The sequence below is a fragment of the Panthera onca genome, chromosome C1 (assembly GCF_046562875.1).
Source record: "Panthera onca isolate mPanOnc1 chromosome C1, mPanOnc1 haplotype 2, whole genome shotgun sequence".
Classification (NCBI taxonomy): Eukaryota; Metazoa; Chordata; class Mammalia; order Carnivora; family Felidae; genus Panthera; species Panthera onca.
In genome coordinates, this window is record NC_138346.1 from 135398273 (window position 1) to 135411255 (window position 12983).

Here is a 12983-nt window from a genome sequence, read left to right on the forward strand (position 1 = left end):
ACCTAGCCCCTTTCCATCATATTTTGGTCTAAATTATCATGACTTATCATTTAAAGTTTTTTGCTTCTTTCTAAACATAAAACTTTTCAAAAGATTTTTGTCTTCATCACATGCATATCTGTTATTCAGACTGGCAGGAACGAAATTAGGGTGACCCTGTTCTCCTCCTGATCCTCTAGGCTGATAGACAGGTACAGTGTTATTGTTCTCATGTCTGAAATAGGTGAAGGTATTTGAGAGGAAATTTACTGTGAGAATTGACAGTCTCCATAGAAGCCCTTAAGATCATATCCATATTACATAGATTATTTTTAACAATTCAGCTTTCTCTCAGTTTTATATAGGATTTTTCTGGGCAGCTACAAAGCATTGTTTCCCCATCTTGGTTCTATTCTCTAATCTGGGTATGAAAATGACTTACTACTTGTGTGAAAAACAGGAAGTGCCTTTTTAGGTTCTGCCTTAGGTATTTGATGAAATTTCTATGAAAGTATACTTTTTGTACCACCCAAGTTATTTATATTCTAGGAGAAAGAGGTAATTATTGATACTGTTTCTAAGTGTTCTAAGATAAAAGGCATTAAAAATACAGTCATTATATTCATGGCACTTTTACATTTTAAAACAAATGTATAGATACCCTGCATAATACCTAAGGTTTTCAAAGTCCCCTTCCTTATAGTAGCTGCTCTTTTTCTTCTAAGTATTTAGGGTTAGCATTTATGGGAAAAACAATAACTTAACACGAGTGGTTCTCAGACTTTAGTATTCATGAGAATTACTTAGAGGGCTTATAAAAGAGATTGCTGGCCTTCCCCTGAAATTTTCAGATATAGTAGATCTGGGATGGGGGTGGGTGTCTAAGAATTTGCATTTCTAGCAAATTCTCAGGTGATGCTGAAGTTGCTAGTACATTTTGAATATCACCAAACTAGACAGATAAAAACTTTCTTAGAAAGTTAATGAACTTGTGCTTTTTTTTTTTTTTAGCATGGCATAATTGAAAGAGTAGATTTCAGTTCTCAGAAATATGTTTGCTAAATGTAGAATGTTAACAGGTTACCTTGCCATGCCATCTTGCTCAATTTTTTAAAAGGGAAGTGGGCACCACTTTCGAAAGAGATTCTGTCATCTCTGTGAAAGCTTTCCCATGAGTTCAAAAACAGCCATCAAGTTATTGAACAGAAGTACTGTTTTGGGTAATGTGACAGACCTGAATAGTATATGTTTTACAATGTTTTTACCTTAGGTTAAAGAGTAGCAGTATGGAATTCCTAACCTGGAAATAATGGGCACAGATTTTTTTAAGCCTATCAGTTTGTTAGCCCCTTTTGAACTTATCTTATCATTGTTTTCTAAAGCAGCATAGAGAGCTCAGAATCAACTACTGAGTATTTTTCATCAACTTTGTAGTTTATTAACTAGACTCTTGATTATCAGTATTTTTTTTTTCAATGTTTATTTATTTTTGAGAGACAAAGCATGAGTAGGGAAGGGGCAGAGAGAGGGGGAGACACAGAATTCAAAGCAGGCTCCAGGCTCTGAGCTGTCAGCACAGAGTCCAACGTGGGGCCCAAACCCATGAACCGCGAGATCATGACCTGGGCCGAAGTCGGACACCCAACTGACTGAGCCACCCAGGCGCCCCTTGATTATCAGTATTAATGAAGGTAAGTAGGTGTGTAGACTAACACTTCAAAACACACAAAACCAGTTGATACACATTCTATTATAGGCATGCCATAAAATAGTTTTTTTTATTGCAAACCCCATATTCCTATGAAAATGTTTCTTGTTAAAGGGAATGTGTAGTAAAGGCTACCAAGTTAGACATCATTAAGAGGTTTAGTGATCCATTTATTCAACAAATATTGTTTGCCTATTTATTATTTGCTTGCCTTGGATATGCTGATAAACCTGTCTAACAAGGTCTCTGCTTTCAAAGAGCTTACATTCTAGTAGGAAGGAGAGGCAATAACAACCATAAAATAAACATCAGGTAGTGGGAAGTATAAGAAATTCAAGTAGACTGATATATGTTAGAGATTTGGCTGGGTCTCTGTTGTAATTGGGTGGTCAAAGGAGGCATCTCTAAAGTGGTGTTACTTAAGATTAGATATGAATCAAGAAAGAATGAACATATTCCAGTCAAAGGGAATGGTTTGTGCAAAGACTCTAAAGTGGAAATGACCTTGGCTCATTGAAGGAACCAAAGAAGGGCTTATTGGAGAGTAGCAGGCTGGAGAAAAGTGGTCTGAGGTCAGATAGGTAGATAGGGTTGGATCACTAGGCTCTCTAATCCAACATCAGCCATTTGGATTTTATTTGTAGTGAATTGATCATGTAGCAGAGTGTGATTAGGTTTAATTTACTTCAGACTCTGAAGTCTTTCCTTTTGTCTTGTGAAGAATTAGTAGTCCTGGCATAGATATTAATTACATGTATGTTAAGTGAAAGAAGTTTGACACAGAAGACTATATATTGTAGGATTTTGTTTATATGAAATGTCCAGAAAAAGCAAATCTGTAAGATAGAAAGTAGTTAGTGGTTGGCTGGGGTTGAGAACAGGTATTACTTATAAATGGACATATGGAATCTGATTGAAGTGATAAAAATTTTCTAAAACTACATGTGGTTGCACAATTCGGTAAGTTTACTAAAAATTGAATGTACATTTGTAATGGGTGAATGTTACAGTATGTGCATTATGTATCAATAAAGTAGTTTAAAAAATGAATTATAAGAGGTTTGCTAAATGAACAGTAAGGCAGATACCTTCCCAACACAGGGAACTATACAGTTAAAGAGAGTCATGAAGCACTTTGGAATCTTCGAGGTATTATAGAAATACACAGACACCAATGAATACATACATATGTACCACAGAAACCTTGGTTACCTAGAGATTAATTAACACAAGACTGAGAATATATATGTTGGGTAAAAACTGACTATATATTGAGTAGAACTGGTAAAGAAAAAGTAATAATAGAAAAGGTTGAGTTTAATTGCAGATTAAAAGTTCTTGGTTTTACTTTTGCTCAGGCAGTAATTAAGGAGTCCTCTAACTTCTCTGGATCTCAGGTTTCCTAACTGTAAGGGGATGTGGGGACAGGGAGGAACACTGGACATGATCAATGGTTTTCAAAGTGTACCAGGATTTATGAAGCTGCTTCAGCAATTCTGCAGAAATTGAAGTACTTGAGACCAAATAGCAATGAATAAATCCCCAGGGAGCCTTGATCTTTAACCCTATTGATGTTTTATTTAAGAATTTATTTGGAAAAAAAGACTTGGCACTAAAAAGTATGGAGAATACTAACTGAGATCAATTCTAATGTCCTCTAGATTTAGAAGCCAAAAAACCTGGCCTGTTTTCTAACTTCAGGCAAAGGTTACCTTAACCAAGATACATTAGATGCTCAGATTTTCATTGAGTAAATCTTAGGTTTTTTCCCAATTCAAATACTAGTTATAAACATATAAACTTTAAAATCATGTTATTTGAAATTCCTAAGTAACAAATATTTCTAACACTTGTGAAATTTGTATTTTGAGGATTTTTCTAATCAAAGGAAAATCCATTTATTTGTGTAGAGCCAGGTAAGTTGGTTGTATTTAGGCATTCCTGAATGAAATATCAGGGATTTTTCTCACTACAGAGACGGCAAGAACAGAGTCCTTTTCTTGAATTCTTAAGGTTAAACATTTGGCACCTTAGTCATGCAGAACCAGAATTGTTTTCATTTACCATTGTCTCTGCTTTAGAAAAAACTGTTTTTAAAAAATATTTTTATTTTTCTTGATGGTAAGTGACATATATACTCACAGAAAATTAGGAGAATATAGTAAGTATAAGGAAGAAAATATAAGCACCTGAAGTCCCACTACCTGGAAGTAACCATAGTTAGTTACTAGTTTGGTATATTTCCTTTCAGTCTTTTTTTTAGTGTTTATTTATTTATTTTGAGAGAGAGAGAGAGAGAGAGAGCAGGGGAGGGGCAGAGAGAGAGGGAGACAGAGAATCCCAAGCAGGCTCCATCCACCCTATCAGCACAGAGTCCTATACGGGACTTGATCACATGAATTGTAAGATCATGACCTGAGCCGAAATCGAGAGTCAGACGCTTAACCAGCTGAGCCACCCAGGCGCCCCTCTTTCAGTCTTTTTATTCAATTCTTACCTGGATACATTGGCCTGAAGATGACAGGCCAAAGAAAGAAGAAATTACAAATTCTGGCACACTTTCTTTATGTGGTATTTATCATTTCTTGTTAGTCATTTGTGTGATAGAATGAATCTTTTTTTTAAAATTTGGTGACTAAAATGGTTTTGAGACATTTTAAAGGACAGATAAATGAGACAGTTCAGTGAAACCAGGTAGCAATGATTTCTGCATAAAAACTGCATTATCAGTTGCAGCTGACTTCAGGGAAAAGATTGTATAATTTTCTCATCATTACGAAATGCTTCCACTTTCTCTGGCTGTTGCATGAGTGACCTTGATTATTGCCATATGTTCCTCTGTTTATATAATACATTTCTACTTTGGAAAATATGTATATTACTTTTAAAAAGTAACAACTCATTTCCTTCCTTTTTTTCATAGCACAAGACTCATTGTGATAATCAGCATTGTTTTGACCTTGTAGTAGTTCTTACTGTTAGTTTTCAAAAGCATTGAATTGATTTCATTGTTGTCCAGGGACTAATGTAGAAATGATAAAGTCTAACCTTGTACAGTGAACACTAAACTAGGTAATAAGGGGATCCACACTCTACACTGCCACGTAACCTTAGAAGAACGCATCTGAGGAAGCTTCCTGTTCTTTTAGTCACTTTGGAATTATTTTGACCACCTGCGGAATCATGGGCATATTAAAAATGTTTTTCTTTCCATTTCCACTGGAACTGTTTTTAGTCAATATTTTAATAGCCATCTTCTCTCCCACTTAATAGTTTTATTTTTAAATTGCAGATATGATTGTACCATTCTTCTACTTGCACAATCCTGATACATCGTCATCCCATACAGAATATTCAGTTACTTTATGTGTTTACGTGTTGGGCACATAAACTTCCTGATTTACTCATCTTCACATCTCCCTTTGTGCTTTATCACAGTGCCAAAACATATAATCAATATGCAACAAATATTTGCTGAGTTGAATTGCTTATTTATTTACTTATCCTTCCCACCCCAGCCCAAGTTGGTTTATTTTTGGAATTATGTACTTTAAATTAAAATTCTTTCGTTTAATTCATATGTGGATTCTCTCATTTATGTGTAATAACATAAATTTTATAGCTCTTTGGTCTTCAACTTTATGTATCTTGTATACAGTGGGCATGTGCATAATTTTTCTTAGTGTCAGCAAAATCAGTGTTACATAAATGTTAAGCAAAACGCATGTGGAGATTAAAAAAAACAACTCCAAGACCAATATTCTGTATAGAAAACTAGTAACTCTTGATTATGTGGTTTGTGGTGTGTTTTTTGACATCTTTGCTGGCTCAGCTTTCTTTTACCTCACAGATTTAAGTGATCTGATTTAGGATTCATGTTTATATATGAAAGATACATGTGGGGCTTCACAGAGTTGTTTTTAAAAAAAATTTTTTTTAATGTTTATTTTATTTTTGAGAGAGAGAGAGAGAGAGAGAGTGCACAAGCGGGGGAAGGGCAGAGAGAGAGGGAGACACAGAATCCGAAGCAGGCTTCAGGTTCCGAGCTGTCAGAACAGAGCCCGACATGGGGCTTGAACTCACAAACCGCGAGATCATGACCTGAGCCGAAGTCGGCGCTTAACCAACTGAGCCACCCAGGTGCCCCACAGAGTTCTTAATAGCAAGTTAAATTTTCTGATTTTTCTGTATGTTGAGAAGATATTTTTTAACTTAGAAAATCACAAACTATTTTTTGTTTGTTTATTTTGAGGCAGGGGGCAGAAAGAGGGAAAAAGAATCCCAGGCAGGCTTGCACTGTCAGCACAGAGCCCAACATGAGGCTGGATTCCATGACCATGGGATTGCGACCTGAGGCAAGAGTCGGACAGTCAACCGACTGAGCCACGCAGGCACCCCAGTCACAAACTGTTTTGTATTTGAATGTAGAATGACAAAAGTATTAAATCCTAATTATAAAAATGGATTTTACAAAGCATTCTGTGCTTCTGAAAGGAAGGAAACATTGGTGGCAGTGCGATGAGTTAGAAGATTATTAAGGTCATTCAGGCAAGTGGCATTAAGGACTCAAACTAAGGTAGTGATAAAAGAAATGAAGTCAGTTCTAGGTATATTATGGAGCTGGCATTGACAGGAATTGGCACGTGGTAAAGCTGTCGGGAATTAAGAGATACTTGTTAGAGGCAAGTCGGGCAATAGCTATTTCTAGATAATTGCTTAATGCCATGCTAAATATTGCCCAACAGTTCCCACCTCTGTTAAGTTGTTCCTACCATCTTGTTCTTCCCCCAAGATCAAGTTCCCCCATCTTTTCCACCCTTTAAGGCCCAGCCTATATCCTGTCTTCAGGAGTTGTCTTCAGGTGCTTTCCAAGTGGGAGTAATGCTGAACTCCTTCAGTACTGTCTATGTCTCATTTTTTAGAATTATTATTTACTACCTAATATTGATCTTTCTTATGCATCTTCTTGCTTTAACTAGATATTGCTTTATATGTTAATTAGATCATTTTGAGTTTTTATCTTCAACAGATAAAAACACGATCCAATATCAAGTTGGATAAATTGCTTTCTTTATAACTTGCTTCAGATTAAAACAAACAAGCAAAAAGACCTGTGTTTATCTACTGTTCTTAGAAAACAGCTCTTTTTATGGTCTCTAAATTTAGATTTGCATCAATACTGTTTTGGGGGAAAATGATCACAGTACAAAGGCTAACATGTATAAGACAGAGCTTAGACTTCTGCAGCCTCAGTTCTTGACACTGTTTTACTCCAGTTTCTTTTATGGTTTACTGGCAAGTCCTTGGATTGTGAAACATGGCACTGATCTTTCTGTTCTTTGAGGGACTGACATCTTAAATGGTGAAACTCTTTGCATAATGTTCCAGAACTCATTGAAGAAGTTTGCAGCACAACCATGGGAATGGTTACAGTCTATAAATCAGGGTCCTAGAAAGCAGTGCTTATGTGAGGCTTTCTTTTAATCCCCCAAATTAGACAATTCCAAGAAGCTTTTCTACAGCATGCTGCAGCTAGTGTTTATATGTGACTAGCATCTCAATTCTCTCAGAAATCATCTATCCCTTTCTTTCTGAATGAAGAATTTACCTTCATGAGTATATTTCCATGACTCTTAAAATATTGAAGGCCCATTTAGAGTGTTTATATATGGTTGCATACGTAATTTTCTTTAACCTCAATAGTTTTATTTTTTACAGAGTAATAGCAATATTTCAAAGTCTGATCAGAGATGCCAAAAATCCCTTTTAGAATGTAAACTGTTGAACTTATCAGAGCTAAATCATAAACTTATTTTCAAATATTTGGTAATATTTTTGAGCTCATTCCAGTAAAGAAAGCAGTTGGATTATAGCAAGACACAGCATTTTAGACCATTTTTATATCATCATTATAAACATATTATTATATCATCAAATCCCTAACATTTATTGTTTTTACTGTGTGCAATGTATTAGGCATTCTACACACTTTATGTCATTTAATCCTTTAACAAATCACATTATTAGGTTTATAGTTATGCGCATTTTCCCGGGGAGTTTCTCTTGAAAGTCAGGAAGGTTATTTGTCCACGGTGGCCCATCTATTAATGTTTATTTATTTTTGAGAGAGACAGAGACAGAATGTGAGTGGGTTAGGGGCAGAGAGAGAGGGAGACACAGAATCGGAAGCAGGCTCCAGGCTCTGAGCTGTCAGCACAGAGCCTGACGCGGGGCTCGAACTCACGAGCCATGAGATCATGACCTGAGCCAAAGTCAGACGCTCAACCGACTGAGCCACCCAGGCACCCCATGGTGACCCATCTATTAAGAACCAGCGCTGTGACTTCAGAGCTCTTGCCTGTTCTGTGAGGTATATGCAAGACTGCATTCTCCATGAGGGCCAGAGCTCAGATTGGCTTCTCACTTTATACCTGTGCATAGCATAATGGTGGCACATAGTGGATGATCTAGAATAAATATCTTTTAGATAAATTTGCCTCTCATAGAACAATAACAGTAGCAGAACCCCCACCCCCAGCCCCACCCCAGCAGGGCTAGGCCTATCTCTTGCAGCTTGGGTGAATGTATTCCAGGAATCCCACATTGGAACACATTGGAACTCATCAGCTGGATGCATTTTTCACAGAGAAACATTATATACGTGGCAAGAAGATTCATGACTCTGAATTCCTGCAGTTACATGGCTCTTGCTATACTGATCTGAGAATTTGCCAGGGGATGGCATGGCTTCCATAGATCTTTTTTAGACAGTTTGCAAGTGGACTTTGAGAATAAAGCTCATTGGTAGGTGAGTTGGAAGTTGTGGCCGTGTGAGGAACCTGATGAGCTTTCCCTTAAGAACTCAAAGTCACCATTAAGAGTGTCAGTTACGGGGCGCCTGGGTGGCGCAGTCGGTTAAGCGTCCGACTTCAGCCAGGTCACGATCTCGCGGTCCGTGAGTTCGAGCCCCGCGTCAGGCTCTGGGCTGATGGCTCGGAGCCTGGAGCCTGTTTCCGATTCTGTGTCTCCCTCTCTCTCTGCCCCTCCCCCGTTCATGCTCTGTCTCTCTCTGTCCCAAAAATAAAAAAAAAACAAAAACAAAAAACGTTGAAAAAAAAAAGAGTGTCAGTTACAGGTTTTAGGCCTCAGTGTACAAAAAGTGAGAAAATTTGAGCTTTCCTGGGGTGGAGGGATAGAGGGCCTTGAATGCTCCAGCTTTTCTGTTTCTGTTCTTTCTGCCTCCCCCTTACCTCTTGCAGCAGCTTCTGAAAACTGATTGGAGAAGCCTCAGGATGATAATCCCTTCTGCAGACCAGTTCTTCATTTGAAAAATGAAAAACCTTGGGCTTAGAAAAGTTCAGTACTGTCCTGTGCACAGTTTGTGGCAGAGGACTAGACTTGATTTCCTGTGTCTAGTGCTTTCCAGCTCTTATAAATTGTTTCAAGCACTGTTTCAATTGAATAATTAAATCTTTACCTAACAACTTTAGTTTTATGTTTTACCATGTATTAAGTCTTTGAATTTAATTGTCCTTTGCACAGTGACTAGATAAGAACTAATATTAGCATATTACTTCACAGTTTGAATAACTTTTTACATGTTTACAACCCCATGAGTAGGAAAGACAGTATGTTTTTACTATCCCTATTTTAGAGATTTAGAAGGAACAATGTCACACAGCTACCAAGTTGCAGAACTAGGATTCAGAACTGAGTTTTCTTAGCATAAGATGTGGAGTTGGGCTCACTTCAGTGAGCTGTGCAGCCAGACTGGAAGCACACTGGAACAAAGCAAGCCTCTTGGTTGTGTGATGGCCAAGTGGGGTGGGTAGGCCACTTGGGAAAGGAGGAGGTTTGGGCAAACCTTCATTGAATTCTATAGTGAGGAATCAAATCGTGGGTAAAGTAAGGGGGTAGGGTTTAAGAAATAGCTGCAGCGAATATAGTGTCTGAATTGTCCTGAGCTGCCATGGTGGAAAGGAGCATTTCTTGGACCTGTTTGAGTCTTTTTCATTACTCACTAGCTGTGAGACCCTGGGCAGATGAGCTTGATGTTTCTGAGCCTTGGTGGTCTGTAGTGTGAGGATAATAAAATTAACCTAGTGAACAGTCCCTGCTCTGACTGCTCAAAAGTCTTTGTTTATTTCCTTCTGGGTTCTGTTTCAGTATTTTTAGCAACTACATAGCTAAATCGTGAACTGGTTACATATGTTGCTATACTGAATGCTAAACTACTAGGAGCACTACTGTAAAGGGCATCAGAGAGACACCAGCTGCTGTGGACCAAAGAGAACATGTATTTTGTAAGAGATTTGATCCCCCACTCATCTCAAGTCTGGGTCTCACTTTATGTTTTGGTTGTTAACTTTGAAAGAGTAAGCAGTGAATTGTTCTATCATTAATTAATGTTTTTACTTTTTCTAGTTGTATAAGTTTGGAGAGACGGTTTCTATTGTTTTTTGGACAGACACTTGGAGACCAGAAAGCTTCTTTGACAAAGTAAAGAAGAACAGACAAAACGGCATGCACACGTTATGCTTACTAGGTGAGGGCTTTGGAGTTTCCTTAAAGTCACAATATGGAGTCGTCGTATTATTCTCATTTTGATTTTGTGTTCAGGTAAAGCTGTTCTGTGCATAACTAGCTAGAGGTCAAGGAACGACCTGGTCTAGCTGCTCTGTGTGCCACATACTTCTCTTACTCTCAGGGAGATAACGCATTTTCTGCTCCAAATACCACCTGGCTTTTCCCTTGTGTATACCATAATTCGTGCTACTCCCTTCTTATGCCCTCATGAATCCACTCCAGCATTCTATTATCTTACCCGTTTATCCATCAAAACCCTGTTCTTGTCAGTTTACTGCAATTCAGCAGACCTGTATTAAGCATTTATTCTTACCAAGTGCCATCCTTTGTCTTCCTAGAGATGTTTTTTGAATACCACAGTATTGATATCAGAATCACAGAATTACAGATCTGAGAGAGACTCTGAAGATCATGTTATTGAAGCCCGTTTTACAGATGAAGTTGAGGCCCAGAGATATTTAATCATTTTCCCACTGTGTCACCCAGTTTATCAGTGGTGGAATTGGTAGAATCCAGATATCACAGCTTTTTTACTATATCATGCTGCACTTTATGCCCATTGTAGAGTTAGGGTTTTTTTGGAATACTAAGGAAGTATTAGACATGCGTCCTGCCCTCAGGGTTTTGAAATTTAGTTGCTATGTACACAAAAGTTTAAAGAACAATTAAGTTCTGTTGTATGAAGAGGCAGGAAGGACAAACCAGAACTTTGGCTCTCGATTTCTCTTTCTAAGAGCTTCCCCCTTTTCTTGGCTTTCCTGGGAAAAGACAAACAAGGCTAAACAATATATCTTCCTTGCTCCATTAACAAAAACAGGAACAAGGTGTGAAGTATAAGATATGATTTCAAATCCTCAAACCGTACATCTCATCATTTAATCATCTGGAATGCTCATCATTTAAATTAGTATATATTTATTGAATGCCTGCTGTGGTCCAGACCCTGTAGGGATTAGTGAGAATATACCATGTTAGGATACTACAGAGAATTTAAAATTTACTTGAAAAGACCAGATGTATATGATGTAATTAAAGATTAACAAAATATAGTAATAACTATATAGATATTTCAAAGAACAAAGAGCTTTTGAGGGGAAGTTAACATAGGCTTTATGAAGGAGTTGGGACTTATGTTACTTCAGGGGTAGTTTAAGATAGGCTGGTGTGTGGGTAATAGTAGAGCCACATGAATAAATTGATTCAGTAGACTTTTATGGAATATCTATTGGGTACTTTGCATTATGCAGGGTGCTGGCACTAAGGTGAAAAGGAGATGCTTACCTTTAGCAAGTAGAAGTAGAAAGGAATAATTCTGGCCTGTGTGAAGGCAGGGGAGAAGTAGTAAGACTGGTTGGGGCGCCTGGGTGGCGCAGTCGGTTAAGCGTCCGACTTCAGCCAGGTCACGATCTCACGGTCCGTGAGTTCGAGCCCCGCGTCGGGCTCTGGGCTGATGGCTCGGAGCCTGGAGCCTGTTTCCGATTCTGTGTCTCCCTCTCTCTGCCCCTCCCCCGTTCATGCTCTGTCTCTCTCTGTCCCAAAAATAAATAAAAAAAAAAAACGTTGAAAAAAAAAAAAAAAAATTAAAAAAAAAAAAAAAAAAAAAAAGACTGGTCTGGCTTGATATTAAATATTTCATAATGTAGTCTTATGTTCGATCAAAAAGCATTTGCCTGTAAAAATTCTCCCCAGCCCTCTTCATACTTAAAACCAGGTTCTATAGAGCAGATCATTTAAAAAGTTAAAATACTAAAAACTCACAACATTTCAGAACCTCAAGGTGAATGAACTAAATGAATGTGTTGAATTTTTAAAAATCTTGCAGGTACCATATAAAGGAAGTCTACGTCTGTTAATTGTATTGCAGGCCATTTTCAATAACTGATATTGCATTTTTTCTTATATGTGCTAGACAAATGGAAAAATTAAATAATGGTATTTCGAACCTGAAAGGTACATTCACCACCGGTTCCAAGAACATTTACAAATACTTACAAGGGCTTAACCTCTGCTGTATTTTCCTAGGAAACTCTTTAGTCTCCTTCATAAGAAAAACTTTGATAATCACTTAGGAAAGCTGTAGAAATCCAACAAAAAGACCCTTCAGTTGCAGTGTATTTATTTTTGCAAAAGCAGACTTTGGCTGAACCATTTGTTTTTAGCATGTAGAACAGGAAGCAGCTGTTGCTCTTGCTGTTGTATACTGAGTTCCTGTGAGGATGTGGAGTGATTGTGCTTTTTTACCTTTTACCAAACTGTTTGGCTGAGCATCAGTGATTAAGAAGTAAAAGGAATCAAGGATTTGTGACACTTGCATTTCAAGCTTCATGAGAGCAGAGATTATGTGTGTTCTGGCCTCTGTGGTAGCCCCATACCTGGCAGTCAGTGCTTGGGAAAGCGCTGTTTATGAATATTGGGTATTAAAGGGTTTATTTATAAGTTATTAGACATGTCTTAACCATTCACAAGAGAGCAAAGGTTTCTTTTCAAAATGTGGTGAAAGTTTTCTTCTGTTACATTACATGCATTAGAGCTTACGTTCTAGTGCCCGAAAAATAGGTTAAGAATAGGAACATAAGAAGACTTCTCAGTTGGGTCTATGCACTTACCAGCTAGTAGAAATGAACACAAAGATTTGGATTAGCTGTTTGGTAGTATATATGCCAATATTTATCTGACTCTTTCCTGTGTCTTCTTTTCCAAGAGGAAATTA

At 37.6% G+C, this 12983-nt stretch overlaps 1 protein-coding gene across 7 annotated transcripts in view; it reads left to right on the plus strand.

Moving 5' to 3' along the window:
- The window catches only part of DPH5 (diphthamide biosynthesis 5), an 84182-nt gene that overhangs the window by 18057 nt on the left and 53142 nt on the right, over positions 1-12983 (plus strand). For all 7 annotated transcript variants that reach the window (XR_013557467.2, XR_013557468.2, XM_060623152.3 and 4 more), the window contains exon 5: positions 10112-10232. Coding sequence is in view for 5 of the 7 variants with exons in the window: in XM_060623152.3 (XP_060479135.1) it covers positions 10112-10232 (121 nt within the window). In the remaining 2 variants the exon portion in view is untranslated. The remainder of the gene's footprint in view (positions 1-10111; positions 10233-12983) is intronic.